Source organism: Lipomyces tetrasporus, assembly GCF_029532465.1.
Source record: "Lipomyces tetrasporus strain NRRL Y-64009 chromosome Unknown POJ06scaffold_3, whole genome shotgun sequence".
Lineage (NCBI taxonomy): Eukaryota > Fungi > Ascomycota > Lipomycetes > Lipomycetales > Lipomycetaceae > Lipomyces > Lipomyces tetrasporus.
Genome location: NW_026611598.1, coordinates 681,055 through 698,592, shown reverse-complemented (window position 1 = coordinate 698,592; position 17,538 = coordinate 681,055). Strand labels below are relative to the sequence as shown.

The 17,538-nt window shown below is 50.0% G+C and overlaps 10 protein-coding genes across 10 annotated transcripts; 5 read left to right on the top strand and 5 right to left on the bottom strand.

Moving 5' to 3' along the window:
- Positions 1 to 125: 125 nt before the first annotated feature.
- Positions 126 to 843, top strand: POJ06DRAFT_248187 (uncharacterized protein). The gene is made up of 3 exons (XM_056187002.1): positions 126 to 269; positions 325 to 506; positions 563 to 843. Exons 2-3 carry the CDS (start codon positions 333 to 335, stop codon positions 707 to 709), a joined length of 321 nt encoding a protein of 106 aa, XP_056045346.1. The 5' UTR covers positions 126 to 269; positions 325 to 332; the 3' UTR covers positions 710 to 843.
- Positions 844 to 3,218, bottom strand: POJ06DRAFT_248184 (uncharacterized protein). The gene is made up of 4 exons (XM_056187001.1): positions 2,840 to 3,218; positions 2,652 to 2,787; positions 2,075 to 2,605; positions 844 to 2,026 (listed from the first exon to the last, which is right to left on the bottom strand). The coding sequence occupies exons 1-4, from the start codon at positions 3,117 to 3,119 to the stop codon at positions 994 to 996; spliced, it is 1,980 nt and encodes a 659-aa protein (XP_056045345.1). The 5' UTR covers positions 3,120 to 3,218; the 3' UTR covers positions 844 to 993.
- A 140-nt stretch (positions 3,219 to 3,358) lies between these two features.
- On the top strand, positions 3,359 to 5,073 carry POJ06DRAFT_248178 (uncharacterized protein). Its single transcript, XM_056187000.1, has 3 exons — positions 3,359 to 3,834; positions 3,888 to 4,033; positions 4,101 to 5,073. The coding sequence occupies exons 1-3, from the start codon at positions 3,817 to 3,819 to the stop codon at positions 5,059 to 5,061; spliced, it is 1,125 nt and encodes a 374-aa protein (XP_056045344.1). The 5' UTR covers positions 3,359 to 3,816; the 3' UTR covers positions 5,062 to 5,073.
- POJ06DRAFT_248174 (formyl transferase) lies at positions 5,074 to 6,583 on the bottom strand. Its single transcript, XM_056186999.1, has 3 exons — positions 6,179 to 6,583; positions 6,058 to 6,128; positions 5,074 to 5,989 (listed from the first exon to the last, which is right to left on the bottom strand). The coding sequence occupies exons 1-3, from the start codon at positions 6,516 to 6,518 to the stop codon at positions 5,180 to 5,182; spliced, it is 1,221 nt and encodes a 406-aa protein (XP_056045343.1). The 5' UTR covers positions 6,519 to 6,583; the 3' UTR covers positions 5,074 to 5,179.
- Positions 6,584 to 7,279: 696 nt separating this feature from the next.
- POJ06DRAFT_288735 (uncharacterized protein) lies at positions 7,280 to 8,350 on the top strand (the record flags this gene model as incomplete). The annotated part of the gene is made up of 1 exon (XM_056190304.1): positions 7,280 to 8,350. A coding segment is annotated over one exon (1,071 nt), but the record flags the coding sequence as incomplete, so codon positions are not given.
- A 1,727-nt stretch (positions 8,351 to 10,077) lies between these two features.
- On the top strand, positions 10,078 to 11,099 carry POJ06DRAFT_236544 (NADP-dependent oxidoreductase domain-containing protein; the record flags this gene model as incomplete). The annotated part of the gene is made up of 2 exons (XM_056185904.1): positions 10,078 to 10,331; positions 10,391 to 11,099. 2 exons carry the CDS (start codon positions 10,078 to 10,080, stop codon positions 11,097 to 11,099), a joined length of 963 nt encoding a protein of 320 aa, XP_056045341.1.
- A 402-nt stretch (positions 11,100 to 11,501) lies between these two features.
- On the bottom strand, positions 11,502 to 12,424 carry POJ06DRAFT_266501 (uncharacterized protein; the record flags this gene model as incomplete). The annotated part of the gene is made up of 2 exons (XM_056189154.1): positions 11,502 to 12,117; positions 12,174 to 12,424. The coding sequence occupies 2 exons, from the start codon at positions 12,422 to 12,424 to the stop codon at positions 11,502 to 11,504; spliced, it is 867 nt and encodes a 288-aa protein (XP_056045340.1).
- Positions 12,425 to 12,439: 15 nt separating this feature from the next.
- POJ06DRAFT_248164 (uncharacterized protein) lies at positions 12,440 to 15,272 on the bottom strand. The gene is made up of 3 exons (XM_056186998.1): positions 14,753 to 15,272; positions 12,894 to 14,695; positions 12,440 to 12,831 (listed from the first exon to the last, which is right to left on the bottom strand). The coding sequence occupies exons 1-2, from the start codon at positions 15,123 to 15,125 to the stop codon at positions 12,906 to 12,908; spliced, it is 2,163 nt and encodes a 720-aa protein (XP_056045339.1). The 5' UTR covers positions 15,126 to 15,272; the 3' UTR covers positions 12,440 to 12,831; positions 12,894 to 12,905.
- A 254-nt stretch (positions 15,273 to 15,526) lies between these two features.
- POJ06DRAFT_280563 (Mob1/phocein) lies at positions 15,527 to 16,609 on the top strand (the record flags this gene model as incomplete). Its single annotated transcript, XM_056189889.1, has 6 exons — positions 15,527 to 15,553; positions 15,753 to 15,903; positions 15,964 to 16,057; positions 16,111 to 16,238; positions 16,302 to 16,465; positions 16,529 to 16,609. 6 exons carry the CDS (start codon positions 15,527 to 15,529, stop codon positions 16,607 to 16,609), a joined length of 645 nt encoding a protein of 214 aa, XP_056045338.1.
- POJ06DRAFT_72812 (uncharacterized protein) lies at positions 16,501 to 17,474 on the bottom strand. Its single transcript, XM_056191471.1, has 4 exons — positions 17,279 to 17,474; positions 17,177 to 17,217; positions 16,913 to 17,095; positions 16,501 to 16,861 (listed from the first exon to the last, which is right to left on the bottom strand). Exons 1-4 carry the CDS (start codon positions 17,304 to 17,306, stop codon positions 16,817 to 16,819), a joined length of 297 nt encoding a protein of 98 aa, XP_056045337.1. The 5' UTR covers positions 17,307 to 17,474; the 3' UTR covers positions 16,501 to 16,816.
- Positions 17,475 to 17,538: the final 64 nt, after the last annotated feature.

The following is a 17,538-nucleotide window of genomic DNA, read 5'->3' as shown; positions in this document are numbered from 1 at the left end:
CGAGACGAGCGAAATAGCATTCGTTATATACCCGACAAGGCACTGGCGCCACCCGTGTTCCAGACATAAGGTTTGATGACACGGGCAGAGTTCAATTACGCTAGTCTACTTAGAGATAGGGCACACTTTAATGGAAATGACTTGGCTTCTTTGAGTTTAGCGCTTGAGATCGGTCACGTGCAGACTTGAGTTTCAATCAATTTACGCAATGCTTGAATATCTCCCGGCTCTCAATAATTAGTCCACAGGAGGCAGATTGACTGGCGATAGTAAGCGATTATATATCTTCGTAACTCGATATGTTTGACTAAGATTCTAACTCAGCTCGAAACATGCGACGATTAGACCAGATACTCATAGCAACGTCGCGGGCACGGAGATCAGTCCGATATCCAGACTATTATTCAAGGGAGGTGCACCTGAGCCCAAGGAGACGGTATACCTCAGAAGCACCGTCCTCTCAACAAAAGTCGACGCCGACCGAACCAAAGCCATTGTCCCCTCACGTACGCCGCTCTATAGTGTGCTGAGTCTGACTTCCAGCGTGCTAATAAGTCCGTAGGTCGCGTTTTACATCTCGTTCGGCAAGCCCATTGCCAGCGTGTTGGCCATCACCGCTGCCACATACGTTGGACTGTACTTTTTGAAAGGAAAGTTACAGGAAGCTGAAGACAACATAGAGGGCGTGTCGAAAGGTACGAGTCTGTAACAGTAAGTGTGTTAATCCCGAGTAGCACTAAGTTGGCACTCATGGGTGATCTGGCATTGGGGTATACGCATTATACATCGGAGGCTCCGTTCTTGTAAATATTGAGAAACTACTAATTGTACTTACAATATATCGATTATTATTTACTAGTCCGAATCAGTACCAACTCCTCTAACATTCATCATCTCTAAAGTGTATGCATATTCAACACCGCCTATCCCTGCTGTACTGATCGTGTGCTCGTTGAAGTAGCGGCGGTAAGGCGACTGTCACTCATACCTCGATTAGCCTGCGCCGCCATCTTTATGCATGAAATTCTTGACATTTGTTCGTTTTCGGTGTTTGAATCTCCTCATCTTCATACCCCAGTACGCATTCGATGCTTGCCCTACTAACAGCCATTCACGCCCTCTCGAATCGCCTTTAGGCCTATCATCCAACTGCACGTTGACCAAACTCGCAATGTACGGATTCTTCGTTGTAGTCCTCAAGCAACGATTGCAATTACAAATCAGTTGACAAGACGGACATATCCAGGTATACTGTGATAGCACATTATTTGGATCCCAGTCGAATGCTCGCCAAAGGGACGAAAAGCAAAATCTCTTTCCGCAATTGTCATTCTTGCATACGACGGTTCTCCATGTGTCATGTTGGTGACGACACATATGGCAACTGACGTTCAAGGATCCTTTCGCTTTCGGTCCCAGAGCGCGTTGTCCTTTCATAATTTCCGACGATGAGACTCTGTCGGTTTGTTCACTGAACGGGCGCATAGATAGCAGCTCTGAGCACACCATCGCCGTCGATTTTCTTCCCAGCTCTGCCACTACTTGATCAAACCGAGCAGTGACATGTTTACCTCCAGTGCATTCAGATATCAATCTTCCAAATCGCTCATAGTCTTCAATAAGTTCAGACCACAATGTCTGCTCAACAAACTTCATTGTCCCATCTGCACATGCACAGGATCTTCCTCGGGAATAGCAATCAAGGCACACGTCAAAGCAATCCCACCATCCCTGCCTGTCAATCTTGCAATCCGGACACGATAAAAAGCGGTTGAATATATCGGCTTTGCAGTAAGAGCAGATAACTATAAATTTGTCATCCGTTGCCAGGACCTGGCGATTATCGGCTAACGCTTCCTCCACGAGGAATTCTCTGAACATTTTGAAGAGAGATATAAATTCATCAACATAAGTACCAATCGACGAAGGGGAGGCTGACGCATGCACATCCAGGAGCTTGTTGCTTAATGTCGTTAGTGCCGCATAGACTGTTGCCTTTGTCCTATATTGCTCTTGCCGCGAGACACTGCCTGCCGTTAGCGATTCGTACGAGATGACTTTCAATAGTGCATACAGTCTGTATTGCGGTAGGCACTCCTCCAAAGCCAACTGTAGCGTATCCACCGTTATCCGGCTCCACGCCAACTTAATCGAGTAATCTCCACGGTTCCAGACCTGGTGCATTGCGAGAGACGGTACAAATATCATATCACCTTTTCTCTGTTCAGCCACGTACACCGTGAACGGTGCATCCCTCATCTCCTGTAACGCCACAAAATATGACTCGTGATCAACATTGTGCCCCAATGAAGCCATGTAATTCTTAACAGCATTCCGATCACTCGATCTCGTGACAAACCACACCGATGATCCGTTGGCGGATTGATCTACCATGACGTTCTGACCGATGGTCGCACACATGTCTTTGTGGGCGGGTGTAAATGTTCCTTCATTTCCGAAATATACTAATTCGGTAATGGCTCGGAATTCGGGTGGTAGGAAGGATGAAAGGTCGCCTGGCCCATGACTGTGGATTGTCTCTGGAACAACGCGTCGAATGAGCTTGTCCCATTCTGAAAAGCAGCTCAAGTCTTTGGCATATAGTCTAAAACGGGTTAAAAAGAGCATTATAGCTAGGCTGGGTCACTCACGTCCTTTTGCCCGTCCTAGCGCGCTTACTCCTTGAATGCTCATCACCTTGTCTCTCTGATGACGACAAATACGAGATATAATCTCCGAGATTGGTAGGCGTGTCTTTTGCCGTGTCAACATCGTGCACCAAAATGTCTGCAAACTGATTAGGCCCATTACAGAGCACATCTTAAAATTCACGGCCTACCAAGATCGCTGTAATTTTTAGATAGCCAATCCTTACTGAAGATCTCGGCATTCCACTCGGGTGACTTATGCCAGTTATCAACAATGAGAGGCTCGCCACGAATAACCGTAAAATAATAAATATCTTTGTAGAAATCGCCGCTGCGACCAAATTCGTAAGTTCTTGCATCCAGTCGAGTAACGTGCTCGAAACGAGCCGGGCTTTCTGACAGAAGAGCGCCGATCGAGAGCGTGGGAGAGATGGCTGGTTGCTCCAGCTTCGGGAGCTGCATTTTGCGCATTATCACATTGATCTAAGAAACAATGAACAAACAGATTTTTTGTGTCATAGGTAGTGGCCTTGAGCGCAGTCCGATCCAGTTACAGGCAGTGGTCGCCAGTCACCCCAAGGTTCCTTGTTGGCCCCTGAATAATTTAATAACTAGATGTTGATTCAGCGTTCTGCGAAAGCCCTAACCCGATCCCTTGCAAGAAGAATGTCGTCTCTCCTTCCCAGTAGCCGCTACTGACATACAACGATAAAGCCTACCACAGATTGTTATTTGAGGACCTTGTTATTATTTGCACAGAGATGGCATACGCTTCTATGGCACAAGCGGACGTCAACCTCGACTCGCCGCTGATTTTTTGTACTTTGTGCTTCCGGCGACCATCGCCTACTGGATGCCGTTGCTACATCGTCACCTGCGGCCACATATTCTGCGAAGATCACATCGGAGTTCCCGATATCACTTCACGTTTGCATCCGAACTTTGCAGTGTGATGTACGAGGTTGTTAACGGATATAGTCGATCCGAATAATTTACCAAAGGACCATCAGTGTCCATATTGCCATTCGTCGGGCGCGGAAATTTACGCCGTATCGGAAGAAGTTTGTATATAAGGCTTGCTAAGATATTGTAGTCTGCTTACTCTGTGGTACAGCTGCCATCCGAGCTGGCCATTTATTTCAGTAATTCCAAGGTGTTCATAGACCGCATGGCTACGACATTAAAGGTTTCCCAAATCGCATATAAGCCTTACATATCTGTACTAAGAGTAGAAATTAGTTCAAGCTATCCACCCTTACATATTTAGTCGATCATTATCAAGCTCAAGGCTCAGAGATCGAGCGGCTGAGAAAGCATGTCGAGTATCAGGACAACATGATTGCACAAATACAGCCCGCGTTGTCACAAAGCGCATATTGGCAATCGTGTGTGATGTTTCTGTGCGTACGAAATTCACCTGGACGATGTATTAACGGAATCAATCTTATCTAGACAAGCGGAAAAATTGCAGAAAGAGAATGATGCGTTGCGGAAACAATTGCAATATTCCCCGCGTCAGTCTAACATGTTAAGTCAAGTTCAGGAGAGAATGGGACCGCCGTCGCTGGCTTCGCCCAACACATCGCATTTTAAGAACGTCCCTGCTGGGCCGGATTTACAACAGCTTTCCTACAGCGAGGAGAATGGGAGCAACAGTTGGTCAAACGGATCAATACTGACGCTGCATTCATCCTCAAGGGCAGGCGATCGGCCGCCACCCACACCTCTTTCCCACATTCGAACAGGAACACCAGGAACGGGGTCGTCCGGCGAGAAACGTCCGCATACAAGTCTGCTAGATCGGAGTCCTAGAGCGGTGTACGCGAGTCCGCGATCGCAGGTTCCATATCTACCACAAGGCAAGAATGAGCCCATCGCCAGGTCTTCCGTTGCGTCACCGTATTTCAACAGGACCGCGGCGAGGGATGTCAACGGTCCGCAAGCACCTGTGCCCGTATACGCAGTTCCTCATCGCTCTTCGGTGCCTCGGCCTCCCGGGAGTCTGTCTTTGTCAAGTGCCACTCGAGCGGTGTTCAGTCGACCTGACGGGCCATCGTCATCATCAGTGCCGTTCACCGACACGATTCCCCACATCGGACAAACGGTCCATAAATTCAACCCGACAGCGACGGCAGCAGAGATTCCGCGCCCGGCGACAAGCTCGTCACTGTATTCCCCGCATAGCCTGAGAACTCGGAACGCAATTTCGAGCAATCGAGGATTGTCGGGAACACCGGGCATAGAGGGTAGAGCCCGCGCGTCTTACAGCCGGGCAGGTGACGCGCAAACTAGAGGTGTCGAAGAACTGCTGCGGCTGGCGGCGCCAGAGAAGTATGGACTGCCGATAAAGCGGCCAGGGCCGACGGTTACTGTTCATACTGGGGGTGTTAAACGCACAGCATATAAACGCTAGTTATTCTGTGCTTTAGTTGCTACTGGTTACTGTTATTAATTATTCGAATGCCGAGATGCTAGGATGTATGATATATACGCTTTACTTCTATATACATAATCTGGACAACTTTACAAGATTAGTCCTTGTCTGACAGGAACATCGGGTACACCAAATCGGTCGCCTTCATCGGCTTCTGACGACCCTCAATCTTCGCGCTCTCAACTCTGATATTCCCACGAGCAGCGTTCACGATCATGGACTCATCGTTACTTTCAAAACTGACGAACCCGGGCACGTTCTCCTCGCTGTATGACTCAGAGTGGCCGTCGTCCAGACCACCAGTGTCGTGTATCGAAACACCGTACAGGAGTACCCGCCGCAATTTCTCCTCGACCAGTCCTTTTCGCTGCGAAACGACACGCGCAAAAGTCCACAGCGGACCGCCGAACGCGCGGAATGCAGCGTTGACGCGGTCGGCAGTGTCGTCGTGCCACCGCACCCTCCGCATGTCTGGGTCGATTTTGGGAGCGTGGGAGTACGCGTACTTGCGCTCCACCACGGGAATGAACACAGTTCCGAAGTCCTCCGGCGCGTGCACGTTGTTGACTAGATCTTTAAGAAAGTCGCGCAAAAGATTTGACGCCGCGACGCACAGCCTGCTGAGCAGCGTTTCGTAGCTGTCAGTGTCGTAAATCCGCACCGGATCAGAGCTCTTGAGAATCTGGCCCTTGTCAAAATCAAACGGATGTAGCGATTGTATTGTCACGCCTGTCGTGGGGTCATTGTGGTAGATGGCCCACTGGATTGGAGCGGGGCCGGAATGGCGTGGGAGGAAAGACGGGTGGACGTTGATGCCGCCCCAGGTTGTTGATTGAATGAAGAAAGAAGGGATGAGTTTGCCATAGGACACTGCTACCGCGAGGTCAAATCCTAATGCCTGGAGATTCTGCACGCCGTGTTGGCTTAGATAAGTGGACTAGATGAGTAAACTGAGGGTAGGAATGCTCGACGTACCTTGAAGTCTTCTGTTTCTTCAGCTGCATGTAAGGGCAGGCAGTAATCCCGCGCAAGAGCCGCCAACGGAACTACACTTGATCAGTCACGTCCGCTTTACACAGATCCACGACCGGCGTACCTTCCCTCAACTGTTTCAAATTTCGGCCTGCGCGCTTAGGTTTTCGGACCGCAACATGCAGATCTACGTCGAACGCGCCCTTCATTTGTTTTCTGTAATTAACCAGTTCGTCCAAACATGCCATACTAAACTGGTCCGAGCCGAAAAATATCACGCGAATAGGTCTCTCGCGGATCGGCGGCGCGCTGACAAGACCCTGTTTGCGGTATATGGCTCCGCGGTTGAGCCGGAATAACTGCGGCCGAGAATGTAGTGGACGGGCGTGGAGAAAGCGATATCCGGTGTGCGCCAACTGCAGGGACAGTGCATTACGCATGGAGATAATCGAAATGCATTTCATTGGTAAGGTACTGAACTTCCATGTAATATTATCAATAGCCAGTTAGCGTCCAATATAGTTTACATCTAGATCATCTTTGAAAGACCAAGGTTATCAGGGGAAGGGTCTACATGGGACCTAACCCAGGGTTGTTGTGTGGGTTTGGCACTCTCCACATAAAACGGCCGCCAATTGCTAATTAGCAACCATCCAAGTATTCGCCGCGAAAGCACCTGAATTTGATTTTGGGTTTGCCCATTAACCACAGCCTTACTAAAGTTTTGGTTGCGCCCCACAACACTCTCGGCAGGAAACGTAAATCATAAAGCCAGGCTTCATCCTACGGAATTAACGCGAATTCCGCATTGTGCCAAAATATGATCACAAAACGCCAAAATGAAAGTCGAACTTGCCGAACTATACTGTAATCTATCTATAATCGTTGCTAATAATCGCTGGGATACAATGTCGCCCTTCGTGTAAAGAACGACTCTTACACGTTAGAAGTTGGTCAGATTTCTTGTGCAAAGATTCTATTAGTTTGACGTTCTCTCTTAACTCAGGTACCGGTAAACTGCACCGCCGCATTAAGCAATGATGGAGTACATGCGTTAGTACGAGATGGAGAGCGGACAAGAAAAAAAACTGTAAAATATAAATTTAGCCAAAATGCACGACATCAACGCACATAGGTGACGGTTTCAGGGTTCAGGGTTACTTTGGCTCTACAATAATGATGAATGCCTGACCGACCTTCCACATGTCATTCCCTACCTGGTCAGCATTGCAATATATCATCGACAACCATCCAGCCTATATTGCTTCTTCCTCCCTCTCTCTCAATCTTCCTCTCCACCATCGATCTTGTACTTTCTCTACAGCCTTCGTCCACAAGCCGTCTTCTGTCTTCTCCACCTTCGGATTTGCCTACAGCCTTCATCCGCCGGCGCTATTACAAACTTCTTACAATTTCATTGAAAATGTGTCTGACACCGATTCAACTCCAGGACTATTACGACCTCGTTGGCACGAAGACTACGTGCCTGACGACGATGTCCGAAAAACCAACCCTTACAATCATCACTTCGTCTGAGAATATTGGTTCTACAACTGAAATGACGACCCACTCATCATTCCCTCTTTCTATCTTGCGCTTGCCTGCAGAGCGAAGATCCCCGTCACCCGCAAAGTCGGTCCACTTTGCGATTGCAAAGCCTACAGTTCACGTTTTCGAGATCAGCCAACAAGAGCTAGACCTAGCCAAGGAGCAGCTTCCGACCTGCTATTCTTCTGATGAAAACTCCGACGATGAGGACAGCACGGCGGAGGCAGTTCGTCGTATGACTTCTAAGAAGCCAACTGGCCGCAGAAATTTCCTGACCAAAGTGCAACGTCTCTTTCGCCGCAAGAAAACATGTCCCACAGGAGCGGTACCGTTTAGTGACGTATCGTATAAGCAAGTTGGATTGGAGGACTCGATTTCGCGTGAACTGTCCGAGACGTTAGTCTCAGATGAGCTTGTCAAGACACGCTGTTTGACTTTTAAAAGAGTCGCTGAATTCTTTAAGAGGCGACAGTCAGAGAAGGAGCTGCGACCCGCCAAGCCGCTTACTACTAAGCCGCCTAATTCCAAGAAGTCTGCATTTGACGAAGCCGCAGTTCCGCTGTTGAAGGATGCTTCGCCCGGCGTGGACGATGCTCATGACCGTCAGCAGGGTCTACCGGTCCGTATCGGCCGTATCTGCGGTACACAGCGCAGACCGAAGCCGAAGCGGTCGAAGAAGTCTCACGCTGTCCGTACATCCGTTTTCGACATTTTTCCGGAGCTCTCCACTAGTCTTGACGAAGACTGATTCTACTCCGACAGCTCACCGAGAAGGTCGCTTACCTCCCGAGTGTCCGAGTCATTGCATTTCACAGCTAGATCGTCTATCTCGCCGAGAAATATCTCGACCCCGTTAACTTAATCCGCTATTTCAAGCATTTGAAGTAGGCTTGCGTACGGAGGGCCAACGATTGGACGAGATGTATCACCCTTCACTAGAACCCGCAGCGTACGAAAGCGCCGATATCTGCGAACTTACACTAGAAGCTGTTGCTGTAGATACCTCTGAATTTTCTGACTGCTGATACCGACCTTCTGTTTCCCTGCATTTGTCGGTTTTTGTTCTGTTGTTTGGATCTGATTCACTTTGTCTTTACAGTCATTCTTTGCTTACATTACTCTCATATCTTGCTAGCCTGGTGCAGTTGTGTATTAATTTGTTCAGACGTAGTCTGCGTTGCCTTTACAATCTTGCTTTGTTTGGCATTAATTTCTTTTTTAGCCTTGGTATAATTTACATTTCGTTGTTAGCCATGGTACAGATCTACGACTGGTTACTAGACAGAGCTTTTCCCGAGGAGATAATTCTGTAGGCATTGTTTCATTCTGAGACAACTGAGGGGTGAATCATGAGGTATAATACTGGATATTTCTTTTTGTCTTCTTAATTCCTGGCGGGTGTAATGTGGATGTGAAAGAATGGAACGCTAGAAGGCGTGGTGCGATTCACGGGCTGTCGTTCTTATTATCCCTTTATATTCTCTGTAGTCCCGACGGATTATCTATCTACTGATATACTTGTTGCGATAGCCTGAATATTTGTCGTGGTTATGGTTGTAATAGATGATCGCAAGTCAATAACACTGAAGTGAAGGCCGATGTTGCGGCATTAGTACATCGTTCCGTCGTGAATGGACACGGCTGCTGTCCCAATTCTTCCGGCTGAACCTGAGCGGCAATTTATCCGGCCATAACGTCAACCACCCCCCTAATGCCAACGAAAAATAACAGCACCTAGTAGAAAGCTTGAATTGAATCGACGTAACAAACCACGATAATGCGTGCAAATAGTTTCATAACTGTAATTTTGATTTGGCAATGGGGTAGGCAATTTTCTGCAGCCCTATTGGGCATTTTTGGCATGATGGATGGAAGTATTCAGGGGCACCGGAGTTTGTGAGAACAGCCCAAGTCGGAGCCGAAGCCGAAGTCGGCAGTCATCCCCATTGGCCGAGAATAGAAGTCACCGCGCAGCGTTCGAATTATAATAGAGCGGGCGACGTTGCATTCGATTATTATGAGGCGGAAATGCGACTAATAGAAGTGACTTGAAGTGTTAGCCTGCTCATAATGGCGATGGAGCGGCTTTTGCTTTATCCGGCGCTATCGCCGAGGACTGGCGCACCAACTACCCGGAACCCTTGTTCTGCGACGAATTAGCCTGATCTCTGTTTGCCAACTTCCTCAGTCCGTTGCGAATGAGGAATACAACTACTGGCGACCATTGCTTAGATGGTGTCCGGAAGGACGGACTTGCCGGCTCCGGTCAATATTTCGTAGACTGGTTGTAGAAGAGCCGAAATACGTACTGTCAATGTGGGTCAACCCTGGCGGCCTCACACATATATAGAGGAGGAACAACGACCCCGCTCTATCCACTAACGTTCTATGCTGCTTATCCTCCGCCCACTAGCGCGACCCCTCTTCAACCTCTCATCCAGATCCAGATACTTGTTTGTCTCCGCTTCTAAAATCATGTCTGTCGCTCTCAAGCCCTCCGGACAGCAAATGCCCCTCGTCGGGTTCGGCCTCTGGAAGGTCCCCCAAGAAACCTGCGCCGACACTGTTTACAACGCCATCAAAGTCGGCTATAGACTCTTTGACGGCGCCCAGGACTACGGTAACGAGAAGGAGGCCGGCGATGGTGTCCGCCGCGCTATCGCGGACGGTCTTGTCAAACGCGAGGACCTCTTCATCACCTCCAAGCTGTGGAACACTTACCACTCAAAGTACGTTCTTCTCGTTGCGCTGTGATGCCACTGATTCAACGGCGTTAACAATTGACCAGGGAGCACGTCCTTGAGATGACCAAGAAGTCCCTTGCTGACTGGGGTCTCGACTACTTCGATCTTTGGCTCATCCACTTCCCTATCGCTCAGAAGTACGTCGATCCCACCGTCCGCTACCCGCCCAACTTCTTCTCCGGTACAGACGACGGCACCATGGAGTTCGAAGATGTCCCCATCGCCGAGACTTGGGCCGAGATGGAGAAGGCCGTTGAGATCGGATACGCTAAGAATATTGGAATCTCAAACTTCTGCGGCGCGCTCATCATCGATCTTCTCCGCCACGCCAAGATCCCTCCCGCGGTCCTCCAGATCGAGCACCACCCGTACCTCACCCAGCCCCAGCTCATTGCTCTCGCTGAGCAGCGCGGCATTGCTGTTACCGCTTACTCCTCCTTTGGTCCTCAGTCCTTCATCGAGCTCGGACACCCCCTTGCCCAAAAAGTTGGTCTCCTCCTCGAGGCCGATTTCATCACATCGATCGCGAAAGCCCACGGAAAGACGCCCGCCCAGGTCCTCCTCCGATGGGCCACCCAACGAGGCATCGCAGTTATCCCAAAGTCCAATTCGCCCCAGCGTCTGGCCGAGAATCTAAACCACGTCGGCTTCGATTTGACCCCAGACGAGATTGACAAAATCTCTGGCCTTAACGTTGGCTTGCGATTCAACGACCCGGCTGACTGGCCGGGCAAGATCTATATCTTTGCCTGATTTCTTCGTGCCTGGTTGGGTTTCCAAAAGTTGGTTCATCTTTGTAGTTATTTGCGTATTGTATATACGGATCGTCTAGCTCAAATAAATCCATAAAACTCTACATGTTATACCCGTGGCTGAATTCTGTTGTGGAAACGACCAATGAGAGTGTCAAATGATATAAGGAAATTCGGTACTACATATATCTGTTTTCAGATCCGCTGCCAGTGAGTGAGCGTCACTTCGTTACTGGCGTGATCCACTCGCTTTGTTACTTTGCGCGCCGTATGTCAACTGTTCGCTACCAAAGGACTTCCCTAGCAGGACAGTTCACCGGTCATATGTTGTTCCAAATTACATTCCCTAGTGAATAACACTACAATTGCAAACCCGCAACCTAGCATGCCGATATAATCCACACTACCGAACTCTTCCAGCCCCGCCAACCCTCTCCTCATTCCACCTATCCACTCTCTCTTTCCTCAAATGGTAGATCCGTCTGACCCGTCGATACTCCCTCACAAATTGGCCGACATCGACACCAGCAGACGCATAGCCACCACGGCCGGCGCCGGTGTCGAGAAAGCTGCCCGCCAGAGCCTCAGAGACGTGCTCGGCCTCGGCCGTGGCGGAGCCGAGTTTCGCCCGCAGCCGCGCGGCCGAATACGGCGCGAGTGCGTCGTACATGCGCTTCTCGACAGCGCGCCACTGTCCGTCCAATTCCTGTGCGTCCTTCAACTCATCCTCGGCCCGTGCACGCGCGTCCGCAATCGCCTGCTCCTTGTCCAAAATCCGCGCCGCGGTCTGCTTGACCTGCGTCGTCAGGATCGATATTGTCTCCGCGTGCTGGGTGCTGGCCGGATGCGCGGCCTCGAACATCGCGGTCAGTGTCTCATCGTCGCGGGCCAGCGCAGCAAGTTCCTGCCGGTTCTTGGACTGCAAGCCCGGCGGCACGAAACCCTGCAGATTGGAGGACGCAGGTCCCGGTGACGACGGCGCAGGTGATGGAATTGGCGATGGAGGCGCGCCGTGTTGCCTAATTACTCGGTCGTTAGCTTCGCTCCAGTATCCCGACGATACGAGAATACGCACACTTGAGAAGCGCTTGACACGGCCCGGAGTGTCCTCGTGTAATCAGGGACATTACTGCTTCCTGTTATCTGCTGCTGCTGCTGTAGCTGAGGCTGGACCAACGACGGGCTGCTCCAATGTGCCTGCTGCGATACTGGCGGCAGCGGAGGTAATGGCGGTGGAGCACTGGAATGTAGGGACTGTTGCGGCGGTATGGCACCTTGTAGCAGCGAATGATACTGCGACTGTGGTGGGCCTGGCGGATATGACATTGTTATTTGTGTTTGATCGAGTGATAGGGTTGTATGAAATTGAATGGATGCCTCGTGCTCCCGCGACGTCATGTCGCGGATAGCGGTTAGGTGCGGCACAATACCCTTTCTACGTCGTAAGTCAGACTCCGACCTCCGCGCAAATACCCAAATATCAAGACTTTGTCTATAGGACACATATTGTCATACAGCTATATCAGTCCAAAAAAAAATCATAAACCTGCTTCTTCTGCCTACATTGCACATACACATTATATAGTGCGTTAATGCACGTACCCAAAACAAAGGCTTGACAATTCCGACAAAACAGTAATTACCATGGGCCAAAACAGTCAGTAATCACGACAAAACCTCACAAGCACGGTACCCGGAAAAATACTCTGCAGCACCAAATTCTCTCGCCAATTCTAAGCATGGTTTAGTCACTGTTCGGTAATCTTATGCAACGCAAAATGCACGAAACACTCACCTGGCCAAAAGGCTACGAAAACAACGAGAAATTCAACGGCACGGAACTTCCTCGGCCGCTAGGATACAGCTTCTGTTTTCCCTCGAACTTTCTCGGCCTCGGCAAGTCCTTGTCGCTCTTGAACTTGTACTTTGTGTCATTGATATCCAGCTTCTGGGCGCCGTTCACATTGTTCGCGATCGTGTATGAGCTCGCGCTTAGTTCGCGGATATTTTTGTATGCTGCTGACGCCGAACGACGTGATGAGCGGCCGGTAGACGATGAGACAGAGTTCGATGGCGAAAGAGAGCTGGCGGCGGATGATGACACTGGTTGGCCTGGAGGGGGAGGCGGAGGTGGCGGCGGCAGACCTCCGGATGCCCGGCCATTGGTAGATGCAGGAGGCGGTGGAGGCGGTGGTAACCCTGAGCTAGACGACGACGGTATTCCTGGTGAACCAGACGATATTGGTGGGGGAGGTGGAGGTGGGGGCGGAGATGCTTGCAACAGCATACTCTGAACTGGCGGCAATGGCGCCGCCGGCCGTGAATCAGAATCGTCGTAATCGTCATCATCGTCAAATCCGTCACTATCACTGTCTGACAGATCAACACGCGTACCGCCAACCACAGGCGGCGGCGGTGGTGGTGGTGGTGGTGCAGGCGGCGCAGGAGGCGCCGAAGATGGCTGTGCTGGCGGTGGTAGTGGTGGTGCTGATGATGGTGTAGATCTCGTCAAACTTGGAATCGGCGGCGCGCCTGAAGAATCTCGACGATGCCCTGCTATCGACGCACTTAGCGCTGCAGTGAACGACGATGGAACATGCGGAGCATGATGTGTTGGCGGCGCGGACGCAGTATCTGACTCGCTGCTGGACTTCAAGAACGATGGTGGTGGTGGTGGTGGTGGTGGTGGAGCGGGTATACTGGGCGACGACGTCGTTGAAAAACCTGTGGACGATTGAACAGGAGGTGGTGGAGGCGGTGCTGCGGATGGTACTGGAGGAGGTGGAGGCGGCGCTCCACTTGGTACAGGAGGTGCTGCGTGAGGCGGGGCCCTCGAACTAGGTGTGACGGTTGATGACGACGATGGTAGCGGTGGTGCAGGTGGAACTGACGAATGTAATGGGGGCGCAGGTGGTGGTCCTGACGATGGGACTAGAGGTGACGCTGCTGGCGCCGACAATGGGAGTGGTATGGTGGGTGGGACTGACGAAGGTAAAGGCGGCACCGGTGGAGTCAATGATGTAGCAGTTTTTACCGGGTGGCTAGGCACTGGCGGAGCCGGGGGGATCGCAGAGGGTAGTGGTGGCGCAGGTGGCACGGTAGACGGTATTGGTGGTGCCGCGGTCGTAGGAACGGGTGGTGCTATCAATTGCGGAGGTGCCGATGTTGGAATTGGCGGTGGGGCCGCAGAAGGAAGTGGAGGCGCTGGTGGAATCGACGATGGAAGAGGCGGTGCGGGTGGAGCAGATGATGGTGTTACAGGAGGCGCAGGTGGAGCAAATGACGATGATAGAGGAGGCGCAGGTGGAATCGATGAAGGAAAGGGAGGCGCTGGCGGAGCAGATGATAACGGCAAGGGAGGTGCCGGTGGATTTGATGAAGGAGCCGGCTGTGCCGACGACGACGGCAATGGCGGTGCAGGTGGAATACCTGATGGAAATGTAGGTGGTGCTGATGGTGCAGATCCTGGAATAGGCGGCACCTGCGGAGGAGGTCTCACACTAGCTACCGACGATACCGAAGACGACGTCTTGTGATGAGCCGGTCGTCTGGGCACTGATGGATGCGGCGGCGCAGTTGAAGCAGAAGTGCTCTGTGCTATTCATTAAGTCAATATCTATGACACAACACAATGTGGATAGGAAATCAACTTACCACCTGTATCGATTCCACCTCTGCTCTTCAACTTTGGCATTCCACCCGCAAACAACCCGGCTAGCTGTGGTCCCATCGCCATTGGTGAACCTTCGTCTGCAGAATTCGACCTCGATCTTCCGGCAGAAGGCACTGGAGGTGCCAGGTGGGAACCGGATGACGCGCTGGATCCTCCCGATTCGCCGCCAGCCCGGCCCCCAACTACTGGAGCACTTCGATCATTAGTGACAGATTTCTTGAGCTTCCTTCCACGCTGAATTTCGCCAAGTAGAGCGCTTCTACCGCCGCCCCCAGCCATTGCAGGCGGTGGCCCGGGTGGTGGCGGAATACCTCCAGGTGGTGGTGGTGGAGGTGGTGGCGGCGGACCAGCCATTATATAGGTGGGGTGCAGCTACCTAAAATAGTAATGCAGAGCAAACAGTACTTGAGCGGTCGCAAAAATTAATTATGCGAGTTCAACAACAAATCAACCAGCTGATGATGATAGATAGGCTCTCAGTTGACGTAGTGTTTGGTGGGTGGTGCGTATCATAGCAGACTCCGCTGTGACTTCGTGACTATGAGCATTTGTGATCAGGCGCGCTACTTCTTGTTCACACGCTAAACGCGTGCGAGTTGACGTGAATCCCCTTATTTCAATCGACATATTGTACAATCGAATACCCATTCTGCTTTATAGCTTTGATAACAAGCCATAATACTACAAGCAGTCTGTGTTCTTATTCTGATCTAGTTTGTTAGTGACACTGGGATCTCTAGTGCTCAATCACAGACATGTCCTTTTTCAATAACTTCAGGTATGTGAAATCGCACAATCATTGTCTTCGCCAGAAATACCTAAACAATTACTTTTAGCCGCGGCTTCGGTCGGTCGTCTAGGAAGAACAAGCAACACCAACAACAGCAACAGGCAGCGTCCACGCAAGCCTCGTTCACACGGACATCCAGTTCACATTCCTCTGTGCACTCGGCACTCTCAACGTCGTCGAACAACTTGAAGGCGTCTTCCAACAACCAATATGCACCTCCTGCGCCTAAACCATTGTTTCTGTCACAGCCGTTTGTTCGTACTGCGTTAGTAAAGGGCAGTTTCAAGACAATTGTAGTGCTGCCGAAGTACGTGGACATGGGAGAATGGTTGGCCCTGAATAGTAAGCATACTTCGTGACATTTTACCGAGCATATCCGTCTCTAACTGCGGCGCCATTTAGCGTTCGAATTTTTTACATATCTCAACCTAATCTATGGAATTATATCAGAGTTTTGCACCCTGCAATCGTGTCCGGCCATGAATGCAGGACCGGGGTATGTCCCCTGAATTTGAATCCTTACATTAAGGTAAATCTAACCATATGCAGCTTCGACTATACATGGCTCGATGGATCTAAAAAGCAAATACGATTGCCTGCTTCAAGGTACATTGATCTTGTTCTCACTTGGACCAACAATAAGCTCAATGATCAGTCGATATTCCCTACAAAAGCTGGTACGTCTCCTCTGAAAGCTATCCTCCGTTAGCACAAATCTAACTTTTATTCGCAAATTGCAGGCGTCCCATTTCCCCCAAGTTTTCCAGTAACGTTACAGAACATATTCAAGCAGATGTTCAGAATATTTGCACATATATACTACAATCACTTTGATGCAATCGTGCATCTGAATCTGGAAGCCCACTGGAACTCATTCTTTGCGCATTTTATCAGTTTTTCAAAGGTTAGTTGAATGGGCGATGGTAGATCTTGATAGGCTAGTTGTTGGAAGCTAATGCTGAGATAGGAGTTCGAGTTATTGGACAGACGGGACACAGAACCATTGCGGGACTTAATTGACTCGTTTGAGGCACAGGGCAAGGTTTAACTGGGATATTTGTACTGTCGGTATCGGTGGTTGGTCGTCCGACCTTGTACAGAACGGACTTGTATTAGAATATTATGATATTTTGGATGCTTGATTGCCAACTATACAATGTAACATACAATGTGGTCACAAACGAATAATAATAATACACATGGGTCCCATCCAATCTATATCCTTTGTTCAATTATAATGATATTGTCGTGTGGTCTACCGTCCCAGGCTTTTCGTCTCGCCTAGCCGCAGTCCTCGGACCTACGCAAGAATCAATACTTATAACCTTCAGCCTAATAACAGCAGCCTCACCTTTTCCCAATCAATTTGGGAGTCTATCTCGTCGTCCACTAATCCGCAGAGTGCAACACTTTCACCTCGTAGCAAATACAATCCGAGATCCAGGATCTCTGTAGGCGCATCAGGGGTTATCACTCGTTCTTTCGCTGATTCGAGGATAATATTCGTAGTTTGATCGTAGCCTTGCAATACGCCCTGCAGTAGTTGTCAGCCAGTCTGTATCTGGACTATGGATGGACGATCGCATCGTCGTGTCGACAATAGGATGGATCTTACAGTGAAAAGCCGTCCATCGGACGTGACCACCACTATCACCTCTAAAACAATAACATTTAGTACTTGCAGCAGTTACATAAGGATAGAATTTCTTCAACGCACTTCCAACATATGGGGCCAATGCCGACATCGTCAACTGTGGCGGGCGCCGAAGATAAATACTTGACAGATTCACCGTCACCGCAATGGTTTAATCCCAATTAAACTATCACCGATATCGAGTCGTGGATTGTTGCCCTAGAGACATTGATGAGAACTTATGTGCTCTTGTGTAGAGGTTCTTAACGGTTGCTCGTGGTCTGGCGATTTAAATTTTGGGAGGTTCAAACTCGAGGTGCCTCGAAACCTTGTGCTGCTATTTC